The 27,139-nt window shown below is 41.4% G+C and overlaps 2 protein-coding genes across 2 annotated transcripts; both read left to right on the top strand.

Annotated features, from left to right (window-relative positions):
* Nucleotides 1-1,830: 1,830 nt before the first annotated feature.
* On the top strand, nucleotides 1,831-10,380 carry LOC139422018 (hexokinase-2-like). Its single transcript, XM_071173160.1, has 9 exons — nucleotides 1,831-1,987; nucleotides 2,283-2,431; nucleotides 6,968-7,087; nucleotides 7,234-7,329; nucleotides 7,614-7,713; nucleotides 8,361-8,544; nucleotides 8,700-8,855; nucleotides 9,157-9,390; nucleotides 9,856-10,380. The coding sequence occupies exons 1-9, from the start codon at nucleotides 1,948-1,950 to the stop codon at nucleotides 10,043-10,045; spliced, it is 1,269 nt and encodes a 422-aa protein (XP_071029261.1). The 5' UTR covers nucleotides 1,831-1,947; the 3' UTR covers nucleotides 10,046-10,380.
* A 3,914-nt stretch (nucleotides 10,381-14,294) lies between these two features.
* LOC139423139 (AT-rich interactive domain-containing protein 5B-like) lies at nucleotides 14,295-26,561 on the top strand. The gene is made up of 10 exons (XM_071174828.1): nucleotides 14,295-14,407; nucleotides 17,522-17,668; nucleotides 17,943-18,050; nucleotides 19,255-19,660; nucleotides 19,939-20,057; nucleotides 20,330-20,477; nucleotides 20,734-20,786; nucleotides 20,937-21,034; nucleotides 22,805-22,937; nucleotides 23,160-26,561. The coding sequence occupies exons 1-10, from the start codon at nucleotides 14,387-14,389 to the stop codon at nucleotides 24,633-24,635; spliced, it is 2,709 nt and encodes a 902-aa protein (XP_071030929.1). The 5' UTR covers nucleotides 14,295-14,386; the 3' UTR covers nucleotides 24,636-26,561.
* The last annotated feature ends 578 nt before the right edge of the window (nucleotides 26,562-27,139 follow it).

Below are 27,139 nucleotides of genomic sequence, written 5' to 3'. Positions count from 1 at the left end.
AGTCAGTGTATTTGAGTATTTTCAAATACTTTCCATTTGTATTTCCAGATACTTTCCAATATTAAACTATGTTTTTTCAAATACAAATATCTAAAATGCTTACTTTCAAATGTTTTTCTAAGTAATTGAAATACCCTAAACGGTATTTGAACCCAGGTCTTATACACAGTAGAGGGGACTTATTTGAGTGTACTCTGTCTAATGTCTCAAGGCACTTGTATTGATATCTCATAGTTTGAACATAATCACATTCCTCTTTGTCTGTCTGGTTCTAATAGCTAGTCCCCTCATGGCGTAACCCATAATAATGCCTCATCGCTTTTGTCCACATTTTGAAAAGGTGTGTGGGAACACTGGTTAAGTACAAGAGGATCATTTATGTGACGTGTGACGTGTGTCTGTTCTGGTTTGGCGTCTCTCTCCTGGCTTTGTTTATGTGTTTTATCCAGTCAATGGCATCTTTCTTGATGTTATGATTCCACTGTACAGTAGGTGTTTGTGAAAAATGCAATCATATTTCTTAAAGCGGTTGCAAATATAGTGCTATCAAGTCTAAACACATCAAATAATCAAAATGAACCACATTGTCATAGTCATGGAGGTACTGAGGCTGCTGTTATCATGCAGAGACGGGAAACACTGATCTACCTGCATGATCTCTACCTCTGCCTTGCTGTCCCCTGCCAGGGCATATTTCACAACAGCCTTAAACTGAGCCTGAGTGAGAGAGAGGGGCGGGGGGAGAGAAAGAGAGGAAGGCCCCAAACATTTAAGGAAGAGGAAAAGAGAAGCATGTAGAGGTGCAATTGTGTGTAATATCTTCAGAGGTCTGTAATGTGTTGATGACAGACTACGTTCGACCAAACAATACCAGCTTTCTTCCTGTGGAATGGAACGTTTCCTATTTTGCCTGTTTTCTGGTTCAGGTTATACCCCCGTTGACTGATAAAGTCAGACATTAGTCAGTGCTGAAAGTTGTCAATGACATTACAATTATCATTTTTATTTTACCAGGTTAGTCTCATTGAGATGAAATCTCTTTTGCTAGGGGGCCCTGAATTAACATGGGTAAATAAAATGGCCCACCTGGATGAATTAAGATGTACATGTATTGTAAATATAGTGCACTTTTCCCCAGTAATTATGTTTTATTGTCACATACACTGGATAGGTGCAGTGAAATGTGTTGTTTTACATGGTCAGCCATAGTAGCACGGCATTCCTGGAAAAAATTGGGTTTAAGTGTCTTGCTCACGGGCACATCGACCGATTTTTTTGTTCACCTTGTCAGCTCCCAATGCTCTAACCGCTAGGCTACCTGCCGTACCCTGGTTTCTCCAGACAATATATCTGTGTCATCATAATCGGCTTTACAACATTTATTTAAGATTACAGTAGAACATTTCATGAAGGGAACATAAAAGGAGGATTAAATCATCTTGCGAATCATCCAGTAACATTAGCATGATATATTTCTTCAACTGGAGATGTAATATTACAGACAGAGAATTGCTATGTTGTGGACAGCTGATGGACATTGCCACCTTGTGGGGAAACCTGCCTTTCTTCGTGCTTGCTATATTGGTCATCTTGATTTACACGTCATAATGTCGCTGGTTATGGGGAGTATCTTTCCCATAGATGACATTGACAATGCTATCCTTCCCCTGAAATTGAAATATCAATTTGGGTTGGGGTAAATTCCATTTCAATTTAGTCAATTCAGAAAGTAAAATGAAATTCGAATTCCTATTGAAAAGCAATTTTAGTTGAAACTTTCTGAATTGAAATGGAATTGACTCCTGATATCAATCCCTGTCATAGATAGAAGAGTGTCTGCAGCCTTTCCGTCTCTCTTTGGAGAAGCTGCAGGACGTGTCATCTCGCCTGAGGAAGGACCTGATCAGAGGGCTGGGCAAACACACACACTGCCGGGCACCCGTCAAGATGCTGCCCACCTTTGTGAGGGCAACACCTGATGGGAGAGGTACAGTACTGTAATCTGTATTCCTTAAAGACTCTCCATAGTATGCACCGGTGAGAGTATGGCCCTTTGTTGAGACCTGTACTTTAGTAACCTAATTCATTAAACTGTAGGTATACCATTCACCAGACAGCCTCTCACCCAGACTGAGGTGCCCAGTCTGAAATTAATCTATAGACCCCAACACACTTCTTCATGTCCTCTTGCACTGTAGATATGATGGATTATTGATCATTGATTTTGGGCTGAGCAAATTGGCCAACAGTAACATTTTCCTTGAATTGATTGGTCCACACAGAGAAGGGGGACTTCCTGGCTCTAGACCTGGGCGGGACTAACTTCCGGGTGCTGCATGTCCGTGTGGTGGAGGAGATGCAGAAGCTCCTGAAGATGGACAGTAAGATCTGTGCCATCCCCCAGGAGATCATGCTGGGGACGGGAGAACAGGTGTGTGTGTTTGGGATTTACATGTTTGTACAGCTGATCTCATCCCACCCCTCCCATGGGGCGGTCATTCTCTAACCCCAGGTGGGAACAGTGCATGTAAATCCCTCTGATGTTACAATTTCTTACTTTGTAAACATAGACTTTCAATGGTTCATTAAATCTAACTTCAGCTACAAATATTGAACATTAGCTGGGAAACCGGCTGTCTGTCAGCCACAAAATCCCACTTAAACTGAGAATTTAACATGAACATACTCATGTGAGAATAAACCACATTATATTTTACTGTACTTTATGATGATTTAAAGAGTAACCTTGTTTGATAAAATGCAATAACAGAAACCAGAATTATTCTGGATTAGTGATGAACTGGAACGCTATTCAGCTAATAAGGGTTCCTGGTTGCAAGTTTTATTTCCAAATCTTGGAAGATGTGTTAAGAGAAGTTGTATAATTGAGAGATTTTTTGTTTTGTGTTTCAATTGTTTTTTTTACAGTGCCTTGCGAAAGTATTCGGCCCCCTTGAACTTTGCGACCTTTTGCCACATTTCAGGCTTCAAACATAAAGATATAAAACTGTATTTTTTTGTGAAGAATCAACAACAAGTGGGACACAATCATGAAGTGGAACGACATTTATTGGATATTTCAAACTTTTTTAACAAATCAAAAACTGAAAAATTGGGCGTGCAAAATTATTCAGCCCCTTTACTTTCAGTGCAGCAAACTCTCTCCAGAAGTTCAGTGAGGATCTCTGAATGATCCAATGTTGACCTAAATGACTAATGATGATAAATACAATCCACCTGTGTGTAATCAAGTCTCCGTATAAATGCACCTGCACTGTGATAGTCTCAGAGGTCTGTTAAAAGCGCAGAGAGCATCATGAAGAACAAGGAACACACCAGGCAGGTCCGAGATACTGTTGTGAAGAAGTTTAAAGCCGGATTTGGATACAAAAAGATTTCCCAAGCTTTAAACATCCCAAGGAGCACTGTGCAAGCGATAATATTGAAATGGAAGGAGTATCAGACCACTGCAAATCTACCAAGACCTGGCCGTCCCTCTAAACTTTCAGCTCATACAAGGAGAAGACTGATCAGAGATGCAGCCAAGAGGCCCATGATCACTCTGGATGAACTGCAGAGATCTACAGCTGAGGTGGGAGACTCTGTCCATAGACCAACAATCAGTCGTATATTGCACAAATCTGGCCTTTATGGAAGAGTGGCAAGAAGAAAGCCATTTCTTAAAGATATCCATAAAAAGTGTTGTTTAAAGTTTGCCACAAGCCACCTGGGAGACACACCAAACATGTGGAAGAAGGTGCTCTGGTCAGATGAAACCAAAATTGAACTTTTTGGCAACAATGCAAAACGTTATGTTTGGCGTAAAAGCAACACAGCTGAACACACCATCCCCACTGTCAAACATGGTGGTGGCAGCATCATGGTTTGGGCCTGCTTTTCTTCAGCAGGGACAGGGAAGATGGTTAAAATTGATGGGAAGATGGATGGAGCCAAATACAGGACCATTCTGGAAGAAAACCTGATGGAGTCTGCAAAAGACCTGAGACTGGGACGGAGATTTGTCTTCCAACAAGACAATGATCCAAAACATAAAGCAAAATCTACAATGGAATGGTTCAAAAATAAACATATCCAGGTGTTAGAATGGCCAAGTCAAAGTCCAGACCTGAACCCAATCGACAATCTGTGGAAAGAACTGAAAACTGCTGTTCACAAATGCTCTCCATCCAACCTCACTGAGCTCGAGCTGTTTTGCAAGGAGAAATGGGAAAAAATGTCAGTCTCTCGATGTGCAAAACTGATAGAGACATACCCCAAGCGACTTACAGCTGTAATCGCAGCAAAAGGTGGCGCTACAAAGTATTAACTTAAGGGGGCTGAATAATTTTGCACGCCCAATTTTTCAGTTTTTGATTTGTTAAAAAAGTTTGAAATATCCAATAAATGTTGTTCCACTTCATGATTGTGTCCCACTTGTTGTTGATTCTTCACAAAAAAATACAGTTTTATATCTTTATGTTTGAAGCCTGAAATGTGGCAAAAGGTCGCAAAGTTCAAGGGGGCCGAATACTTTCGCAAGGCACTGTATATCACTAGGAATGCAAATGTACGTATGTACAGTACCAGTCAAGAGTTTGGACACACCTACTCATTCTAGGGTTTTTCTTTATTTTGACTATTTTCTACATTGTAGAATAATAGTGGAGACATCTAAACTATGAAATAACACATAAGGAATCATGTAGTAAACAAAAAAGTGTTAAACAAATTCAAATATATATTATATTTGAGATTCTTCAAAGTAGCCACCCTTTGCCTTGATGACAGCTTTGCACACTCTTGGAATTCTATCAACATCACCTGAATTGCTTTTCCAACAGTCTTGAAGGAGTTCCCACATATACTGAGCACTTGTTGGCTGCTTGTCCTTCATTCTGCAGTCCAACTCATCCCAAACCATCTCAATTGGGTTGAGGTCGGGTGATTGTGGAGGCCAGGTCAGCTGATGTAGCACCCCATCACTCTCCTTCTTGGTCAAATAGCCCATACACAGCCTGGAGGTGTGTTGGGTCATTGCACTGTTGAAAAACAAATGATTGTCCCACTAAGCGCAAACCAGATGGGATGGCATATCGCTGCAGAATGCGGTGGTAGCCATGCTGGTTAAGTGTGCCTTGAATTCTAAATAAATCACAGACAGTGTCACCAGCAAGGCACCATCACACCTCCTCCATGCTTCACGGTGGGAACCACATATTCAGAGATCATCCTTTAGCTACTCTGCGTCTCACAAAGACATGGCGGTTGCAACCAAAAATCTCACATTTGTACTCATCAGACCAAAGGACAGATTTCCATCAGTCTAATGTCCATTGCTTGTGTTTCTTGGCCGAAGCAAGTCTCTTCTTATTATTGGTGTCCTTTAGTAGTGGATTCTTTGCAGCAATTTGACCATGAAATCCTGATTCACGCAGCCTCCTCTGAACAGTTGATGTTGAGATGTGTCTGCATTTATTTGGGCTGCAATTTCTGTGGCCGGTAACTCTAATGAACTTATCCTCTGCAGCAGAGGTAACTCTGGGTCTTCCTTTCCTGTGGCGGTCCTCATGAGAGCCAGTTTCATCATAGTGCTTGATGGTTTTTGCGACTACACTTGAAGGCACTTTCAAAGTTCTTGAAATGTTCTGCATTGACTGACCTTCATGTCATAAAGTATGATGGACTGTCGTTTCTCTTTGCTTATTTGAGCTGATCTTACCATAATATGGACCTGGTCTTTAAACAAATAGGGCTATCTTCTGTATACCGCCCCTACCTTGTCACAACACAACTGATTGACTGAAATGCATTAAGAAGGAAAGAAATGGGCCTCCCGGGTGGTGCAGTGGTTAAGGGTGCTGTACTGCAGCGACAGCTGTGCCACCAGAGACTCCAGGCTCTGTCGTAACCGGCCACGACCGGGAGGTCCGTGGGGCAATGCACAATTGGCATAGCGTCGTCCTGGTTAGGGATGGTTTGGCCAGTAGGGATATCCTTCTCTCATCGCGCACCAGCAACTCCTGTGGCGGGCCGGGTGCAGTGCACGCTAACCAAGGTTGCCAGGTGCAAGGTGTTTCCTCCGACACATTGGTGCGGCTGGCTTCCGGGTTGGATGTGCGCTGTGTTAAGAAGCAGTGCGGCTTGGTTGGGTTGTGTATCGGAGGACGCATGACTTTCAACCTTCGTCTCTCCCGAGCCCGAACGGGAGTTGTAGCGATGAGACAAGATAGTAGCTAACAATTGGATACCACGAAGAAGGGGGTAAAGTTTTTATTTAAAGAAATTAAAAATTTAAAAAGAAGGAAAGAAATTCCACAAATTAACTTTTAATAAGGCACACCTGATAATTGAAATGCATTCCAGGTGACTACCTCATGAAGCTGGTTGAGAGAATTCCAAAAGTGTGCAAAGCTGTCATCAAGGTTTCCATATGTGTTATTTAATAGTTTTGATGTCTTCACTATTATTCTACAATGTAGAAAATAGCGAAAAAAAATTAAGAAAAACCTTAAATGAGTAGGTGTGTCCAAACTTTTGACTGGTATGTATTTACGTGTGTACAAACTGTATATATATATATATATAAACATTATCATTTATTTGGCTACAGCAAATACAGTGTCTTATAAACCAATCTGGGCTGGGTATCCTGAAGATACATGACACTATAATAAAATAAATCATATTCAAGGGAATACATATGGGTGACTCATAAGGGTTGTGACTTTGCCAGGTCTCCTCAGATTTGACGGATGAAAGCTATGCTCAGTTTCTAGAGAAAACCTTACGTCTGACAAGACGCCAACCTTGCTTCATTAATTAAAAGCGAACATCACTTTTTGACAGGATGAATCAGTATCCTTTACCAAGCACCCAAGATATTTGCCATCAATATTACGCTATTAAATAACACTAATGCCACTGTGAGATTTTGACTAATTTGGGATTTCTCTCTTTCTATCTCCAGTTGTTTGACCACATCGCTGCATGCCTGGCTGAGTTCCTGGAGTCTCTGGAGCTGAAGGATCAGACTCTGCCTTTAGGCTTCACCTTCTCCTTCCCCTGCGAGCAGAAAGATATCGACAAGGTCAGTCACACTGCCCCAGAGACACACATACAACAATTATCCTTCAATGTCATTCAAGGATAGTTATGTTGTGGTGGTCAATTCCCATTTTAATCGTGTAACACACTGTGCGAGAATACTGTAGCTAATGGGACCTGAACTTCCAGAGCCTCCTGATCCACTGGACCAAAGGCTTTAACTGTTCCGGAGTGGTAGGAGAGGACGTTGTGAGGTTACTGAGAGAAGCCATCCACAGGAGAGGGGTGAGTCTATTGGCCCCTTTGAACCATACAACTATCATCATTATTGCAAGATACAACTATCGCCACTTCTCCCCTAAAAATGTTTTACTAAATTAAAAACGTTTAATGTTATTACTACGGTATTATATAGTTAATATTGGCACACAATTGTGTATTTTACAGATAGGTACTTGTAACTTTTGCTTGAAGTGGTACCCTCAAACTTCTCTTCCCCTCTCTCTCTCTCTCTCTCTCTCTCTCTCTCTCCCTCTCTCTCTCTCTCGCTCTCTCTCTTACTCCCTTAGGATTATGACATTGGTTCTGTTGCCATGGTGAATGACACGGTGGGGACCATGATGAGCTGTGGATACAGGGACCAGAGCTGTGAAATTGGCATGATCATTGGTAGGTAGCGCCTAACTTTACTGCAGCCACACTACTGCAACCATTGAATTAGAGAAAATAACACAAATAAAAGCATACTATGAGATGTGTCCCATTTAGCCTAGCAAGTGAAGGAGAGGGTGACTGTAGTAACCATATAGAACAGTAATAGTATCATGTTATTAAAATAACACATGCATGTAGGTTAGGGGTGTCAAGGATAACCATGGAGAGTCATATTTGGGCTCCCAAGTGGCACAGCAGTCTAAGGCACTGCATATCAGTGCTAGAGGCGTCATTACAGACCCTGTTTCGATTCCAGGCTGAATCATAACCGGCCGTGATTAGGAGACCCATAGGGCGGTGCACAATTGGCCCAGCGTCATCCGGATTAGGGTTTCATTTGATTTGATTTGATTTGATTTGATTTGGTTTCCCCGGGGTAGGCCGTCATTGTAAATAAGAATTTGTTCTTAACTGACCTGCCTAGTTAAATAAAGGTTAAATAAAAAAATATATATATATCTTGAAACACATCATGTAGTTTCTAGCACTTTTACACTGCAATGGCTCCCTCTGCTGGAGATGATGGCAACATGGTTTTGTGTGCGTGCATGTGCCTATGTGTTTGCATGTGTTTCTGTCTAACATTGTCTTTGCCTCCCCAGGGACGGGGACGAATGCATGTTACATGGAGGAGATCAAAAATGTGAAGAGAGTAGAGGGGGAAGACGGCCGCATGTGCATCAACACAGAGTGGGGGGGATTTGGAGACGACGGATCCCTAAAGGACATCCAGACTGAGTTTGACCTGGTGGTGGATCGAGACTCACTCAACCCAGGCGTGCATGTGTATGTGTTTTTAATTCATGAGCAGTTGAAAGTACATAGCTAAAGTACATAAAATACAGCTATGACTGTAACTTCTATGCTTGGCTCTCTTGACTACATCCTGGCCCATTTATCGACTCTCTGTTGTACGCTTGTGTGTCTGTCTCTGTATCCAGCTTTGAGAAGATGATCAGTGGGATGTACCTGGGAGAGATAGCCAGGCTGGTGTTGGTGAAGCTGGCTCGGGACAAGCTACTGTTTGGAGGAGATCTATCAGTGGCCTTGCTCACAGAGGACAGCTTTGAGACCAGATTCATCTCCGAGATAGAGGAGTGAGTGACAGACACGCCATGCTCTTATGTGTCATATATCTACTTACACAGATCCTAAATATAGCAGTTATTTTTAAATATGAATGTGCTACATAATACAGAAGCTTCCATTGTGTAGCAATGAGAAAAATGAGGTGTCTTTACAACTATAGTATACCATTTACCATCAATAGGCCTTCTCAGTCAGTTTAATCCTTAACAACCTATCTATTTGAAATCCATGCATGTCACTTATATCAGCTTGCATTCATACCAAAGTATATTGATGGATGACTCAACTGACGAGTGTTGCTTGTCTCAGGGAGAACACAGGACTGCAGAAGGCCCAGGAGATTCTGTCAAAGCTAGACCTGCCTGCCGGGCCTGTGGACTGTCAGATTGTGCGTCTGGTGTGTGACTCTCTCTCCACACGCTCGGCCCAGTTGTGTGCCACTGCCTTGGCAACCATTGCCAACCGTATCCGTGTCAACCGTGGACTGGACCATCTAAGCACCACAGTGGGGGTGGACGGCACAGTATACAAGAAACACCCCAAGTATGTTCACCTCAAATAAAAATTATATGATGTTTTTCACAGGGTTATTTCAGTGAAAAGATACAACTAAATCCTGCTTTTATTTGTCACTTGATTGAATGGATATCCTCTTGTGCTGCCATAACTGTGGATTTCCTGCCTTATTTTCCTTAGTGTATTCACAAGTGGCTGAATCTCAATATCTCAGTCTTACCACTATCCTCCCTTCCTAAAGTGAATTATATTCCTCTCTCAACCTTAACCCTACCTTTCCACTCACTCTGTCTAAATGCAGGAATTTCACATGATAGAAGTATTTAATGGAATAAGCTATTTCGTGTCAAGTGAGATTGTATTTAGTGTCAGGTGAGATTGAACTCTCAGGACCTATGTCAGTGTCAGGTAACCATACATTGATTTAACTATCCCCCCTGTCTCTCTCAACACGGTCCCTGCCCCACCACCCCAAACGCTTTTCCCCTCCAGCTTCAGTGAGAAGCTCCAGGAGACTGTACGCATCCTGGCCCCCAAGTGTGATATCACTTTCCTCGTCTCCGACGACGGCAGCGGGAAGGGAGCTGCCATGGTAACGGCAGTGGCACAGAGGCTGGCCATGCAGTCCCGGATACTAGAGGACATCGATGGAGAGGAGGAAGAGGAGGATGAAGAAAATTAAGCCATGTATTCGACCAGACAACTTGAAATCCAGTACCATGAAAATGTCCCCCTCAAATGCTTTTGTCCTAGACAAAGATTGTAAGGTAGGGGAGACCAGGGAACAAAGTAGGAAATAGTTTACTTTTAGTCTTTAGCTTATTTGTGAAAATATTATTTGAGTTAGATTTATAATATTTTTATGCAAACATAGTGCATTTGGAAAGTATTCAAACGCCTTAACTTTTTCCAGATTTTGTTGTGTTACAGCCTCATTCTAAAATTGATGAAATACCCCATAAGGACAAAGTCAAAACAGGTTTTAAAAATGTTTGCAAATTTATTCAAACAAAAAAACAGAAATATTACATTTACATAAGTACTCAGACCCTTAACTCAGTACTTTGTTGAAGCAACCTTGGCAGCGATTACAGCCAGGAGTCTTCTTGGGTATGAAGCTACAAGCTTAGCACAGCTCTATTTGGAGAGTTTCTCCTATTATTCGCGGTAGATCATCTCAAGCTCTGTCAGGTTGGATGGGGAGCGTCGCTGCATAGCTATTTTCAGGTCTCTTTAGAGATGTTCGATCGGGCTCAAGTCCCGGCTCTGGCTGGGCCAGTCAAGGACATTCAGAGACGTGCGTTGTCTTGGCTGTGTGCTTAGGGTTGCTGTCCTGTTGGAAGGTGAACCTTCGCCCCAGTCTGAGTTCTTGAGCGCTCTGGAGCAGGTTTTCATCAAGGATCACTCTGTACTTTGCTCCATTTATGTTTCTCTCAATCCTGACTAGTCTCCCAGTCCCTGCCACAGCATGATGCTGCCACCCTCATGCTTCACCGTAAGGATGGTATTGGCCAGGTGATAAGCGGTGCCTTGTTTCCTCCAGACGTGATGCTTAGATTTCAGGCCGAAGAGTTCAATCTTGGTTTCATCAGACCAGGGAATCTTGTTTCTCATGGTCTAAGAGTCCTTTTGGCAATCTCCAAGCAGACTGTCATGTGCCTTTTACTGTGGAGTCGCTTCCTTCTGGCCACTCAATCATAAAGGCCTGATTGGTGGAGTGCTAAAGAGATGGTTGTCCTTCTGGAAGGTTCTCCCTTCTCCATAGAGGAACTCTGTAGCTCTGTCAGAGTGACCATCGGGTTTTCGGTCACGTCTCTGACCAAGGTCATTCTCCCCTGATTGCTCAGTTTGGCCGGGCGGCCAGCTCAAGCAAGAGTCTCGATGGTTCCAAGTTTTATTCATTTAAGAATGACGGAGGCCACTGTGTTCTTAGGGACCTTCAATGTTGCAGAAATTGTTTGGTACCCTTCCCCAGATTGGTGCCTCAACACAATCCCGTCTCAGAGCTCTTTGGACAATTCCTTTGACCTCATGGCTTGGTTTTTGCTCTGACATGTACTGTCATCTGTGGGACCTTATATAGACAGGTGTGTGACTTTCCAAATCATATCCAATCAATTGAATTTACCACAGGTGGAATCCAATAAAGTTGATGATCAATGGAAACAGGATGCACCTGAGCTCAATGTCGAGTCTAATAGCAAAGGGTCAAATATTTACACTACCTTTCGAAAGTTTGGGGTGACTTAGAAATGTTTTTTTTTTATAACGAAAAGCAAATTTTTTGTCCATTAAAATAACATCAAATTGATCAGAAGTACAGTGTAGACATTGTTAATATTGTAAATGACTATTGTAGCTGGAAACGGCTGATTTGTTATGGAATATCTACATAGGCGTACAGAGGCCCATTATAAGCAACCATCACTCCTGTGTTCCAATGGCACGTTGTGTTAGCTAATCCAAGTTTATAATTTTAAAAGGCTAATTGATCATTAGAAAACCCTTTTGCAATTATGTTAACACAGCTGAAAAATGTTGTTCTGATTAAAGAAGCAATCAAACTGGCCTTCTTTACATTAGTTGAGTATCTGGAGCATCAGCATTTGTGGGTTCAATAACAGGCTCAAAATGGCCAGAAACAAAGGACTTTCTTATGAAACTCGTCAGTCTATTCTTGTTCTGAGAAATGAAGGCTATTCCATGCGAGGAATTGCCTACAAACTGAAGATCTGGTACAACGCTGTGTACTACTCCCTTCACAGAACAGCGCTAACTGGCTCTAACCAGAATAGAAAGAGGAGTGGGAGGCCCCAGTGCACAACTGAGCAAGAGGACAAGTATATTAGAGTGTCTAGTTTGAGAAATATATGTCTCACAAGTCCTCAACTGGCAGCTTCATTAAATAGTACCTGCAAAACACCAGTATCAACATCAATAGTGAACAGGCAACTCCAGGATGCTGGCCTTCTAGGCAGAGTTCCTCTGTTCAGTGTCTGTGTTCTTTTGCCCATCTTAATCTTATATTTTTATTGGACAGCCTGAGATACAGCTTTTTCTTTGCAACTCTGCCTAGAAGGCCAGCATCCCGGAGTTGCCTTGTCACTGTTGACGTTGAGACTGGTGTTTTGCTGTCATCAAGGCAGAGGGTGGCTACTTGGAAGAATCTAAAATATAAAATATTTTGACACTTTTTTGGTTACACATGATTCCATATGTGTTATTTAATGTTTTTGATGTCTTCACTATGATTCTACAATGTAGAAAATAGTACAAAAATAATGAAAAACCCTTGAATAAGTAGGTGTCCAAACTTTTGACTGGTACTTATGTTGAGATACATGGGGAATGTTCCATAGGTCAATAATCAATAAAGAGAATATTTCGAATTCTGCCTGAAAAAAAAATGTTGGTCAATAAAACAAAAAATGATTAATGGATTTAAGCAAAACTTCCTATGCAAGTAGATATACTAACCAAACATTAGCATATTGAATAATAGTGGTTTCTAATTTGAGTTATTTAGTTGTTACTTTGTGTCCTCATGCCAGAGTGTTAGTTCAGCCTTTTGTGAACTAACACTCGCAATTAATTTTTTACCCCTTACTAGCTCTGACTTTGCTGATAGCTACTTTATTGAGTAAAAATGTACTTACTATGACTGTGATATGTGGTTGTCCCACTTAGCTATCTTTAGATGAATGCACTAACTGTAAGTCACTCTGAATAAGAGCCTCTGCTAAATGACTAAAATGTTCAATGCACATGCCCTGTGTTACTTTGTGCCCCAGTCTCCTCTACATGCTAAACACCTCACTCACTTTCTTGCAACCTACTGTATGGAAACTGAAATAATGAAATCATGAATTAATTCAACCTACTGTATGAATGCATGACTGTAAGTTGCTTTGGATAAAAGCATCTGCTAAATGGCATATATTATTATATTATTCTTACAATGTTCAACTTCTCTCTTTTTTACAGTATCGTTTTTAAATACAGTTTTATTGACAACTGCAATGCAATATTTCCTGTATTACATGGTCAACTTTCAAGGGGGAAATTATCTTATTTCTGAACCTGCTGTATGTGAAATTAAAATAATGTTTAAAAAAATGTATTAGTATATATCATTTTATACTAGAATGAAAACTTTGAATTGGGATTATCTCACTGTATTTAGTATATTTTTAGACCAGATACTATAACACTGCAGCCATATTGAAATGGCAGCTTGTTCATACAATTACTATCTTGGAGTACACATTTATGAATTTCATGGTCAAGCCAAATATAAGTTCCACAGAATGGAAAGGTACACGTGCTCACTCCCCCTGTCGGAGAAACTAGAGGAACATCAGGTTATTCAATTAAAGTTTTCAGCAAAATTAGAAAACTATAGAATATTCAGACACTCCAATTGACAGACCACGTGTTCAGAAAGTGTTGAAAATGAAAGATGGCTAGCATGATACGGATACAATGCTGCAATGTCAGTTTCCCTGCCACCCCCAGTAGGCTAGTAGTTACAATGTTGCACTGCCGAATGTAACAACTATCACGTGTTCGACTTTGCTCTTCAAATTTCCCACACTATACGGTGAATTTATCATGTACAATACGAGCCACGATTACTTAAAATTATCACCAAGTATTTGTCTCCACGCATGCTCCGTGGTTATAGCCGACCAATGTATCAGCTCAACAACTTTGATATTACAATGTAACTAAACTTCATTGATGCAATACCATCGTGAAAAATAAAATAAGGACATTTTTAAACTCGAACCACAATGACTTCAGGATGATAAAAATGTCCTTACATGAAAAATATCCACTTTCATATGAACAATATGTTATAGCCTACTCTCGCAAACAGCTTTGGCCACACCTAGATCCTGTCCTATTTTCACAAAAAAAGAGAAACCTTTTCTTCTTGAGCATTTGTTTGTGTGCCGGTGAGTTCCCGGCTGTGTAACTTGATAGGGGGCTCTGAGAGGGAATAAGGGAATGTGTTACTGCAATGGAGCAGAATGCAATACAGGTAAAGCCGACACTCACTTTATATTATTTTGAAATAAATCGTGATTTTCCTATGCGCACGCATGCCACTTTTACCTGTTGATATCGAAAATAAACCGACTGTGTGTCGGTCTCATTTTGATATCAGTTTGCCCTTTTTCAAATCTGTAATTTTGTTTAGAATGTCGAATTGATTGTTATCCTATCAAGCTAAAAAGACTTTCGCAATTACAACTTTGCTGGATGAGTCACAACTTTCCAAGGGAGAAAATAGCTCGCTATTATATTTTGAAAGCCCCAAATTCCGCTGACATGATTATAGGATTTTATTGGTCAGGGTTTGCAATTTAATTCAACTTCAATATGTCTATATTTTCTTCTTGTTAATGATTGATTTCTTTGTGTGTCGTGTCGACTACTTACGTTCTCCCTCTCTACCCCCACCCCCACATTTCCACATTAAAGACAATTTTATCTGACGATTCCGCAATATTAAGAAACTTTTATGCTTGTTTTTCAACCAAATCGATGGTATTGTAACTTAAAATCAAGTTTGGAGTAAGTCGAAAATTAATATTTGACATTTGCAGTGACGTGATATTAAAGATTAAAATATAATCTAAGGAACAAGGTGGAGCAGTTTATTTAGCGAACAAATGGGCAACATATGGGTATAAAAAAATCCCTGACATTATGTATCGTGTTTATTTGGTATAGCTCAAAATGGAATGTTAATATTGTGAGGAAATCGCTGTACTTTGTACTTGAAATTGCGAGGATTAGCTTGATTGTATAATACCAGGCCCACCAAAAACTTCTGTCGAATTGTAGGACTTCAGTAACAGTAGGCCTATATTGGTTTTATATTAAATATCAGAAAGATTGAACATAATATAGGCTATACTGCACTCATAATGATATTTAAGTTGTAGCGTATACAGTAATCATATGTTTCTCAAAGTTATGGTGGATATTATATGTTCCAATTATCTAATGTCTAATGATATAGGCCTACTTTTCCACTTCGTATAATGTTGTAATATTGTGTAGACAATGTTTTGTATAATAGGATATCCAAGGTCACATTGTTATTTTGCAGAAAGAACACATTTTCCATTCGTTTCTATATTTCTGGAACAGCAGTGCAGGCTATATCAAATGCCATCATGAGCATTAACGTATCCTTTCAGTAGGTTCGTTTTTTCCCCTTCAAAATCCTTCTAAAAATTGAAAATCCAGTTTTATGTGGTTTAAGGATTTACTGTAAAATCAGCCTTGCCTCGTTTTCACCACTAGTTGGCCAAGTGATCAACGTGTGCACGCACAGCTCTGTTCCTGCTGCATTGGAAGGGGGGTAGGGGACGGGGTTGCCGACAATGGGCGGGTACGAGGGGTGCGAATTTGAGCATTTTTCTCATTTAGGCAGCTAGGATATACCCTATAATAGAACTACAAGGGTATTAATTGATTTATTATATATTTTTAGATTAGGCCATCAGAGTTTAAGGTCTATATGAATTAAAATAGCCTGTTTACAACTCATTTCTTCATAGTTTTGATTCATCACAAAACAAGTGTTTTATGTTGGATATCCAATTGTATCCTTTTATTTTTTATAACCCTTTCAAATATGCATACAGTCACATCATACTATCTGTGAATACGGATTGCCTACTAAATAGATTAGATATGGGTATTAGATATTTTGGAATGGATATTGGTGCATGGTGACACTAGGGTGGAAAGCAGAGCGGGCTCTGTATTTGGCCTAATTCAGATATTGAAAGCCATTGTAATTTAGTGAAAATGGCTGTCCTTTGTGGCCAGTAGCAGCGAGGTTGCTCTCATATAGAGAGCCATATATTGAGCAGAACAACATGTATGAACTAATGCTGATAAATGGGGAGGAATGCAGGCCTTTGCCAGGAACATTTGGTGGAATCTGAAAGTTTATGCTCATGGCCCAAATGGATAATTGGTATCATGTGAATGAGTTTTTCTGTATACGAGTTGTTTGACATTCAAATTGTACACATAGAAGGGATGACATCTGTATTTGTTTGAGTTTTGCAATTTAAATTAAATTTCCTGTGTCTAGATTACGGACATTTGTGATGGGCTCAAAAGTTAGTTGTACTATTAGCTTTTTTAAATTATTATTTTTAACATTTATTTAACTAGGCAAGTCAGTTAAGAACAAATTCTTATTTACAATGATGGCCTAGTTGTACTGGGTGATAACTCACAAAACTATAACAAAAGAAGACTATGATTTCTGGGATTTGTCACGAAATGTAATCCATATAAGGGTCCTTTTGGAGGAAGGATTATTGACATATATTTGACATTCGTATCTTCAAACATTATTGAAAAATTATTATTTAAAGTTGGAATATTTGTGACATTTTGGCCTTACCAAGGCCTCTAAGAGTGTATTAAACATAATACACACTACGGGCATTTCAAAGTTCCAAAGTGGGATTTCAGATACTTTTAGAGTTAGGATCCAACCAAACAGTAAATGTGAAACTATATTCAAAATGGTCGCCCTCTGCTGGTGATTTGCAGGATCTACAATGATACAAGTATGATGGCTGTAATTGGTTACATCGCCTGTTCGAAAATATAATTTAAAACAAATAGCCAAATCATACTTTTTATTGTTTCAGTATTGATGTTTATATTCCTGAATTAATGTAGTTTTTTAAATCAAAATACTACTCATTATTGAGCAAGCGGTACAGCTAAAGAGGAAACATTAGAGGCTTAAAGACAAAATTTCCCAAATGTTTAAACTTCAATTAATTATTCCTCAATTATGCTTTAAAAATGACCCTTCTATTGATTACATTTTGTGAACATACTAAAAATCATGGTCTTGTTTTGTGAGGAATCACCCTATTATTCAAATGGTATATTATTTTCTGTTTAAAAGGAAGTTGATTTAAATAGCAAATCTTTAACAGAGTTGTATTCATACCATATTACAATTTAGCTTAAATGGACTTCATGAAAGTCAAATGGGGAACAAGACTACATTTACATTATGGATCGAGGTTGATTCAGATCACATGCCCTGTCATTGAACAGACGGGAATGGTTGAAATACTCTGGCCTCTCTCTCTCGCTCACACAGTGGTTAGGTGCTCCCTCCTACCTGCGCGGCTCATTTGCCTTCTATAAGTCAGTGAGCTGTGGGTCCGGGTCCGCTGCTCAGGTCTGGAAACTGGGGGAGTTCTACTATGTACGCTGTGGCCCTGAAGAACCTGTGGGCATTGCTGAGGTATGAATTCTAATAGCTGTGTTAGATTGCACATGATACTTGCCATACAAGGGGTGTATTCAGGGTGGTGACTGTGTAGAACGTTGCAGATGGATACTCAATATCTGTTCTTCCCTAAGGATTTCTACCTGATTATGAACGTTCTGTAACATTGCACCCTCATGAACGGACCCCAGAGTTTTGGGATTAATTCCTTCTTGTGCCACTGTACTGATTACGTATTTATTGTAAGTCGCTCTGGATAAAAGCATCTTCTATGTATTTCTTATTTCAGGTGATGTTACTGTGGGAGGACCAGGCCCAGTGCCATCTGCTGGCCAGCTCCAGACTCTACTTCCTCCCTGAGGATACTCCCAAAGGCAGAACCAGAGATCATGGCGAGGTGGGTAGGGGGCAGGGCACCACCGAGCTTGATCGTTTTACATAATGTAGAAGTGTTCAAAACTAAACTATAAAAATGTTAAAACTATGTACATTTTAAAATCTACATTAATGTAAACACTGAGTGTGGTTGTCATACCTTGTTTCACCAAGAATCACACAAACTTACCGGCCATATGTCATTGCTAGACTAGCATGTCATATACAGCATATCTCATGAAAGGACATACTGTACTGTGCATTTCTTCCATAGTCAAATTTTGGCTTGGGTTGATGCAATAATGGATTGTGTGTGCCTGGCTTTTAGCCTACTTGTTTAACCACAAGTGTTTCACAATCTCAATTTACAAATGGTTGCCACATAACTAACTATTAACAAGAATCATTAGATTGATGTGTCACTTTTCCCCTTCTTATTTGTGAAATGTTTTTAACTTGCACAATTCATGTGTAATGAAATGCATTCTTACTAAAGTATGTTCTTCATACCTAAAGTTTTAAAAGTGCATAAGAATGGCAAAGAGTAGTTCTATGAGATGTTATACTTGTATTTTTATTTATTCCATTCCAAAAAACATTTTTTTTTGCTGGGATCATGAATCCCAGGTTTTCCAAAGTCTCCTATTTCACTATAGTGCTATGTTAATCATAGTGAAAAATAACTTATTTAGAGGAGAGTCATGGTACATTTTTTTTACCTGTTACAGTTTGTTGTTCATGTAGTCCCCTATAGTTGGAGGTGAATGTGAAAAATGTGTGAGATAGGCCAGCTTGCTTCTATCAGTGGTATAGGTGTGTAGTGCCTGAGGCAGAAGTGCTGTGGATCATTGTCACTGGTGTCAAACGGGTCTGGGAGGCGTAGGAGAGCTCTGATGGCTCCTCATGTGCCACAGGCCATTGGTACTCTGACTGGGAGAACTTAATCTTGTCCTATGTGGTGAAGAACTGTAAACCAACCACATTCTGTGTCCACTAAAGAAACGGGTTAGGGTTAGTAGGGTTACTAACTTAGTGAAGTCTAAGGGAATTTCTTCACAGCAATTTGTTTTTGCATGGGATGTATTTCCTTGATTCTTAAAAAAATAAAAATAATATTGGTGGCCTTTTCTTTGAGGAGGGTATGCACAAATAAAGTAGTATGGCTTTAATGGGGATCTAAGTGTGTGTGTGTGTGTGTGTGTGTGTGTGTGTGTTTTGTCCCTCAGGATGAGGTGTTGGCTGTCTCTAAGAAGATAGTGGTGCGGGTGGAGGATCTGGTGAGGTGGACCTGTCCGGAACCTCAAGGTTGGAAAGGAGGCAGCGAGAAGTCCAGCAGGACCAACGGTCATCACAAACCCACCCCTATCATTACCAACGGAGCCCCAACGCCATTCAAAGAGAAGGCTGAGAGTGAGCGTCTAGGGGTCAAGGTGCTCAGCTACCCCCAGTACTGCCGCTTCCGCGCCCTGCAGAGGCGCATCCAGGACGAGGTAGGGTTGGGACTCCAGAACCCCCATCTGCTGGCCCTGGGAGGGATCAGGGTGGCCCAACACAACACACAAGTCCTCTATTGCCGGGATACCTTCAACCACCCCACCCTGGACAGCAACACCAGTGTCTGGACACAGCTGGGTGAGCAGCAGGCTGGGGGAACTTGATCTCTCTATTAATGTAAATGTGGCCAATGGCTGAAGTGATTATATTTTTTTTAACCCTAATTAGACAATGGAATCTAAAATGTGTGGACAATAAATTCAAATGAATTAATGCAACCTTAAACTATTATATTAACTCATTTACTGTATGTTGTGGTCATCTTGTTATTTTGTACTTAGTTCAATGTTTTTTGAAAGGCAAATTATTATCTTGTTATTTTGAATTAGGATTAAATGTATATCTCTCATTCCAAGGATGCACCTCTCTTAGCTTGAAGGGGCGACCCCGCAAGAGGAGAGGCAGGCCAGAAGGCCAGAAAGCTATGGAGCCACCATCCCTCAACCAATCAGAGTCCTGGATAGAGAGAATGAAGGTACACTTTGTTTTGTTCTAATAACTGTTGATATGGCTACATAACTTTCAGATGTCTTATTATTCACCTCATATTCACGTAGAAATTACTTAATATCATAGTAATTACCTTTTAGGTTTCTTTGTCATGAAATGCATCAGAATACACTCTTTATGCCAAGTAGTTACTATTCTTAGACGTGAGAATTCCACATTTCCTAATAGACACCAACTGAAATGGGGCTGTAGAGCATTACCAGATGTAGTATTGTTATAACCTTATGTATCCTGTAGGAGAATGTGATGGGCAGTGTGGAGATGCACTGTGAGGAGGGCTGTCTCCCCCACTCTGATGAGCAGCTGTTCCTGGATCAACTCTACTGCTACATGGAGCGCTGCGGCTCACCCATCAGCAAGGTTCCCAACCTCGGCTTCAAGAAGAGTGAGTCGCTCACTGATGACTTCATCAACCACCATTAATACTCCTACCAAAGGTTTTGAATACAAAGGGTCCTTTGCTGTACTTTCAGTTTGATTTGATGAGTTTTCCCTACGTAACTAAATAAAATGTTCCCACCATGCGGTTCTGTCTTTGAACAAGCTGTATATCTGTGAGCGTTGTAAACCAGACCGTCAAGGCCACAGCTCCTAGGACCTATGATATGCTTTAACACTCTTGTCTGTCTCCGTGTCTACAGTTGACCTGTTTGTCATGTACTCTGTAGTCAAACGGCTGGGCGGCCATGAGAGGGTGAGTAGTGAAGGCCATCGTTCTGTATCATCCACATATCTAGTACAATAGTGGTACGATTGCAATAGCTAAGCAAATTAGTTCATGTTTATGGAAATAATTAACGGTCTAAAAACTACTTTTAAACCATTTACAATCTCTCTCCTGTAGGTGACGTCCCAGCGTCTGTGGAAGAAAGTGTATAATGAACTAGGAGGATGCCCGGGCAGCACCAGCGCAGCCACATGCACCCGGAGGCACTATGAGAGGTGAGGCAGGAACACTGCTTGTGCCCAGACCAGTTTACATTGTGCCCCACCTAAAGCATGCCTATTCTTCTTGTGACAAAAGGAAACCATGTTTATAACCACAGTGCACAATATAACCCAGGCTTCAGCTGTGAGAAACGCTGATTCAGGGGTCTGATACAATTTAATAAACAAATTCAATATATACTATTTTTTCTAGAATTATAGGCAAATGCAGGGGTCTCCAACCTTTTCTAGCATGAAAGATACTTAAAAAAAAAAAATCGTCACAAGCTATTTAAAAAAAAAAAAATCTAGCTTTCAAATGGGCACGTTCTTCTCTTCTCCCCTGCAACTCTTCCCGGGGTCCTTAGTGTACAAGAGGAAGTAGTACATAGTTTCCTGTCAATATACCTGGTAAAATAATGGTTAATAAACAACTCAAATCTGTCATTTCTTTCCCAAGTTTTGTTTTATGTTTTCCCAAATCACGTTTTCTCAGTTGTATTTTCCTGGTTTAGATTTGTCGAAATTACAATTGTTCATAGAGAAACAACAAGATTGGACGCCAATGCTTAAATCACATCAGACACTTTTTATATATTTATTTTTTTAGGTGTGGAAGAAAACAAACACATTGAGTTTTTAGTGTAATTATCCTTTCATTTCTGATCTGGCCCTTTAATTGCACATCTAGTGAATGAAGAATGTGGGGTCTAATCTGCCTGTCCAGTGATGGTTTTGTACTGCTGCTGATTTCATACCAAAGTTTGCAAATAAGATACAAATGATATACTTACTCATAATATACAGTGCATTCGGTTATTAATCAGACCCCTTGACTTTTTCCACATTTTGTTGTGTTACAGCCTTATTCTAAAATGCATCATTTAAAAATCTCATTTTCATCACATTTACGTAAGTATTCAGACTCCTTTACTCAGTACTTTGTTGAAGCACCTTTGGCAGCAATTACAGCCTCAACTTCTTGGGTATGACACTGCAAGCTTGGCACACCTGTATTTGGGGAGTTTCTCCCGTTCTTCTCTGCAGATCCTCTCAAGTTCAGTCAGGTTGGATGGGGAGTGTTGCTGCACAGCTATTTTCAGGTCTCTCCAGAGATGTTCAAGTCCGGGCTCTGGCTGGGCCAGTCAAGGACATTCACAGACTTGTCCTGGAGCCACTCCTGCATTGTCTTGGCTGTGTGCTTAGGGTCGTTGTCCTGTTGGGGGGTGAACCTTCGCCCCAGTCTGAGAACCTGCTCCAGAGCGCTCAGGACTTCATCAAGGATCTCTCTGTACCTTGCTCCGTTCATCGTTCCCTCCCATTTAATTGAAGGTTTTAGGGAAAATATTTCTGTCAACCCACAAGATGGTTATCACATCAACTGGCTACACACGGAGTGATAGACAAACGCGCTCACCACACAGATTGGGGCAATATTGTTGGAAATTAATTGGCAGATATTGTTTTAGTTTTGGCTTTTAAGCCAATAGTGGCTAACCAGGGGTGGGATAATGTAAATGTTGCGTTGATAGCAGCTGGGAGCTTGCAGGAGGGCGTCACCAGTCCCACACTTGTGAGATTTGTTTATGACCGTTTGCGGTGGAACACGTGAAAATTGCTTTTACTTTCAGAGTTGTTTGGCTAGTTACTCATTGGTGGGCTGACCTATTAGAGACCCCTAGGCTAATGGGATGTACAGTACCTGGTTGAAATCCACTGCATTTTAGGCTTTTTGGCATTGGTGTTTTTCATTTTGGAACTTTTGGTTTTGTGTGTTTCCCTCAGGCTGATGCTTCCCTATGAGGAGCACATACATGGAAGAGGAGCAGAACTCAAACTCCCAGCATCCACTGGGCCTATCCGGGGCAGGGGGAGGAGACCTCTGGTGAAGAAGACTGCAACCCCCACCCCTCCTCCAGTAAGTGTCTGCTCATCTCTCACTCCACATACAGTTCATTGTTGACTTGCTCAGTTCATGTCAGTCATTTGATATTTAATATGCTGTCATCGCTAGTTGTCTTGGCTTGACCTGAATCTGATGTAAATTAATGTATTCTATTACATTATGGAGACTAACATGAGAATCATTCAGAAAGTGTAACTGAATCCATCCTCATGTATGGCATCTCTCTCTCACTAGACTATTTCTCCAGACGGTGTGGTGGTAGTGAAGAGGGGCAGGGGCAGACCTCCAGGCAAAAAGAACCAGGCCAAACTTCTAGCCTCCAAGGCCAGTCCAGTGGTCCTGTCTCCCCCAGCCAAACCCAGCCTGGACCTAGGGTCCAAACCCCTGCAGGACCCCTCTCTCCAGTCCATGTCTGTGTTCCAGGGGCTAAACCTGGCCAACATGCCACTAACCCCAGAACTGTCCCCCATGTCTGCCCCCTTCCTCCCCCTCCTGCCCAAAATGGAGAGGGAGGTAAAGGTGGCGAACGGGGATACTCTAGCACCATCACCCACTCTGTCTCCTGCAAATCTCCTGTCTGATCTCCCCAGGCTCCACGCAGCGGGCTCCCTAGGAGGGTTCAGGCCCTCTAAAGGCCCCTGTCCCCTGGATCTCTTTAGGAGCCGACTGGGCCTCAATAGCTTAGACAGCCCTGGTCTAAACACCCAGGACCCTGCCTCCCACCAGCCCTCAAGCTTCCACCTCCAGGCCAAGGCAGGGAGCTCAGAAACCCCCCTTCCCAATGGGGACCAGCCCCATCTGCAGTCTCACCACCAGTGTTTGGGGTGTGGGCTTGATGAGGCAGCCCAGGGGGGGGGCAGCAGCAGTACTAGCACCAGGGAGGGTCGTAGCAGCAGGCCTCCCCTGCCCCCTCTCCGGGTCCTACCCCTGGATCTGGACTGCAGCCTGCAGGTGCGCCAGCTGATGCATACACGGCTGGGCTTGGCCCAGCTTCACTCCTTCACCAAGCGGCTGTCGGAGGTCTTAGCCCAGGACCTGAGTGGCAAGCCCTGTCTACCCATCACCCCTCCCCCAGAGCAGGCCCTACCGCTCAACCTCAGCAAGCGCTTCACCACCAGAAGATCTGCCTCTGATACTGGCTCCTGGATGGATGCAGGGGATCAGGGAAATGGTGACACCACACTCCCCTTAGCTAAAAGGCATAGAATGGAGTCGTGCGAGGAGGCTGAGGACCTGAGCTCACCCAGCAGGGCAAGGGCTTTCCTCCTGGAGCTGCCTTGTCATACCACCAGCCCAGACACCAATTCTCCATCTCCCCAGCTCTGCCTCACCAAGTCTGGGGAAGGTTCTGGAGACACCCCTCTGGAGAACCAGGGCAGGACGTCTGACTCTGAGCCAGTAATCCAGGTGAAGGTGGAAGAGGACTGGAGGGAGAGCAGCTTTGTGGAGGTGGAGCCTGTGGAAGACTGCTCTGTAAGAACAGAACAGGAGAGGGTGGAGAAAGAGGGAGGAAATATAAAGATGTGGGAGAATGGGAAAGAAGAGAAGATGGCAGTTGAAACTGTTCAAATGGAGGATGGTATACAACAGCAATCGGAGGAGGGAGAAAAGGCAGTAGTGGAGGGGAGTAAACTGGAGAGGGTAGAAGAAGAGAGTAAAACCATAAATATGGAGGATGCTATATCAGAGAGGGGACTGAGGACTCCTTAGCCCACTCTACAAGTGGCTCTGGGGGCCAACAGGAGGATGAGGAGATGTGATGTTGAGGCTTCTGTCAAAGGGCTGCTCAGTTCTGTCCTGCCTCCAACCCAGGCCCAGCCAAGGTACCTGAACAACTGCACACAACCCCAACAGCCTCACGACTAACACCGACAATCACTCCTCCACTCTCCCTTATGGGAGGTAACTCTCAAACATACAATCAAAGACTAAAATCCTGTGAACTCAGTAACGACACACACACCTTTGAAAACACTGCCATTTGCCTTGACACTATTCAATGATCTAATTCTGTACATTGTATGATACTATGCATAATACAACTTTCGGGCTTCATCTAACTTGAATTATGTAGTTATATTAAAGCTTAACTTGTATTCTACGTTCGTAGGAAATACTATCGTTTTTTTTCTTTTCTTTTTACTGTTAAATGAAGTATATTACAAAACAATCAGTAGGTCAGAGGTTTTTATAACAATCCACTCCCTTCCTGGACCAAGTTTTCCAAAAGCATCTTAAGGAGAAGTTCATCGTTAGAACCATAGGATCAAGGATACAAAAAGATGTGCCTTAAATCTCTTGTGCTCTGATTTGTAGTCATTCACAGAGTCACACAAATGGCAACAACCAGGAAAACATCTGATTGTTTTCCAGTAGTGCCCTTCTGTCTTGCATTTATTACTTCCTGTTTGTTTCCAACGACGGCAGGATTTGCACTCCTACTGTACTGGTTCCCTTTCCTTCCTTTTATGCGGAAGTCACTTACAATATTTATTATTTAACTTTCTGATGCCAATTGTAATGTATTTTAATGTCTGTCTAGTTTCAAAAACAATATTCTGACACCACTGGCCTGGTTAACGTGAGATTTAGTCGTTGTTGCCTTATTCCGAGTCAATTGACACCAGTAATTCTGTCAGACAGATATCTGAAATGCCATATTTTGTTTACGGTAAACTGGGGTGTTCCCAGACCAGATGTACAGTAGCAGGGGGATTTTATTGACTATCAACACCAAATGTGTTACTGTATGATTACCATAAAGAGAGTAAAGGTTCTCGGCTGTAGAATTTTACAAAAAATTTAACTTTTCTAAAACCTACAAAAAAAAGTTTTCCTGTTGATATCCTTATTAAATATTTGGTTAAACAATTACAGCTGGTTGTGGCTCAAACTGTTTTATATTGAGCGTTTATCGTCATTGCAGCCTGGTCTATTTCTTTGTTTAAAAGTGTCAGCATACCATTGAGGTGAATGGTCCACATGCCGGCCATTGGGTGAGATGGCAAAATGTAGTAGTTGAGCTACACATCATTTTGGTGTGGCAAGTTCCTCATTGAGTTGAATAGGTATTTAATGCTTTTACTTAAATAGTTTGTAGCTTTTTGATGTTATTATTTTAATTATAGAGTTTAAGATCAAATGTTTACATTTCAATTATGCATGTAGAACAAAATCAACTTAATGTTTTTGCGTCTTAAGTACTTTGAATACTGTCTGACTGGTACTTTATTAGTTGGTTCACAGTATACCAACTTCTGGAATGGTTCAAATGGGAAAAGGTATCTTCAACTTTAAAATATGGATGGTCATAATTCATAGAAAAGAAAATTGCAGCATATGGAATTGATTTGCAGTTGTCGCCGATCAACTGGCTTTTCTTTTCCCCCTTTGTTTTATTTCTTGAACACCTGCTAGAGTTAACGTCATGTAGTTGTCTTTTATTTAAATCTGTATCTGTTGAGCTCATCTTGTTCATGGAAGAAATCTGTCTCAAGTATTCATTTCTCTGTGTATTAGAGTACGGCCAGCACCGTGCCACATCTTGACTCCTGTACTCGATGACAATTTGATTTATATGGTTGTTTCAACCATTTGTTTTAACACTGTATATTAAATGTGCAAAAATCTGAAAAACATAAGTTTATAGACTGAGTATACAAAATATTAAGAACACCACTTTCCATGACATAATGACCAGGTGAATCCAGGTGACCGCTATGATCCGTTATTGTTAAATCCACTTCAATCCGTGTAGATGAAGGGGACCCTTGAGAGTAGCAGGTGCCAGGCGCATCGGTTTGTGTCGAACTGCAATGCTGCTGGGTTTTTCACATCCAACAGTTTCCCGTGTGTATCAAGAATGGTCCACCACTCAAAGGACATCTAGCCAACTGGATCTGGGAAGCATTGGCGTCAACATGGGCCAGCATCCCTGTGGAACACTTTCGACAACTTGTAGAGTCCATGCCCCGATTAATTGAGGCTGTTCGGAGAGCAAAAGGCCAACTCAATATTAGGGAAGATGTTCCTGATGTTTGGTATACTCAGTGGAGCTGTTTTGCCAGACACGGTGACTAATCCTGGACTATAAAATCTATTTCAATGGAGATTCTCCATTGAGCTTGCTTTTTAGTCCAGGAATAGGGTTAATCTGTGTCTGGGAAATTGCCCCTTTATTGTAGGAAAAGGTCTCTTTCTGTAATGCAAGAAGT

Source organism: Oncorhynchus clarkii, chromosome 12 (assembly GCF_045791955.1).
Source record: "Oncorhynchus clarkii lewisi isolate Uvic-CL-2024 chromosome 12, UVic_Ocla_1.0, whole genome shotgun sequence".
NCBI classification, from domain to species: Eukaryota; Metazoa; Chordata; class Actinopteri; order Salmoniformes; family Salmonidae; genus Oncorhynchus; species Oncorhynchus clarkii.
Note: the sequence above shows the minus strand (reverse complement) of the source record. Positions and strands in the feature narration are given on the sequence as shown.

Coding starts and splice junctions, on each gene's coding strand:
- LOC139422018 (XM_071173160.1), top strand. CDS start 1,948: ATGCTGCCCACCTTTGTGAGGGCAACACCTGATGGGAGAG. Junction 7,330..7,613: donor AAGCCATCCACAGGAGAGGG/GTGAGTCTATTG, acceptor TTACTCCCTTAG/GATTATGACATTGGTTCTGT. Junction 8,545..8,699: donor CTCAACCCAGGCGTGCATGT/GTATGTGTTTTT, acceptor CTCTGTATCCAG/CTTTGAGAAGATGATCAGTG.
- LOC139423139 (XM_071174828.1), top strand. CDS start 14,387: ATGGAGCAGAATGCAATACAG. Junction 18,051..19,254: donor GAACCAGAGATCATGGCGAG/GTGGGTAGGGGG, acceptor TTTGTCCCTCAG/GATGAGGTGTTGGCTGTCTC. Junction 22,938..23,159: donor CAACCCCCACCCCTCCTCCA/GTAAGTGTCTGC, acceptor CTCTCTCACTAG/ACTATTTCTCCAGACGGTGT.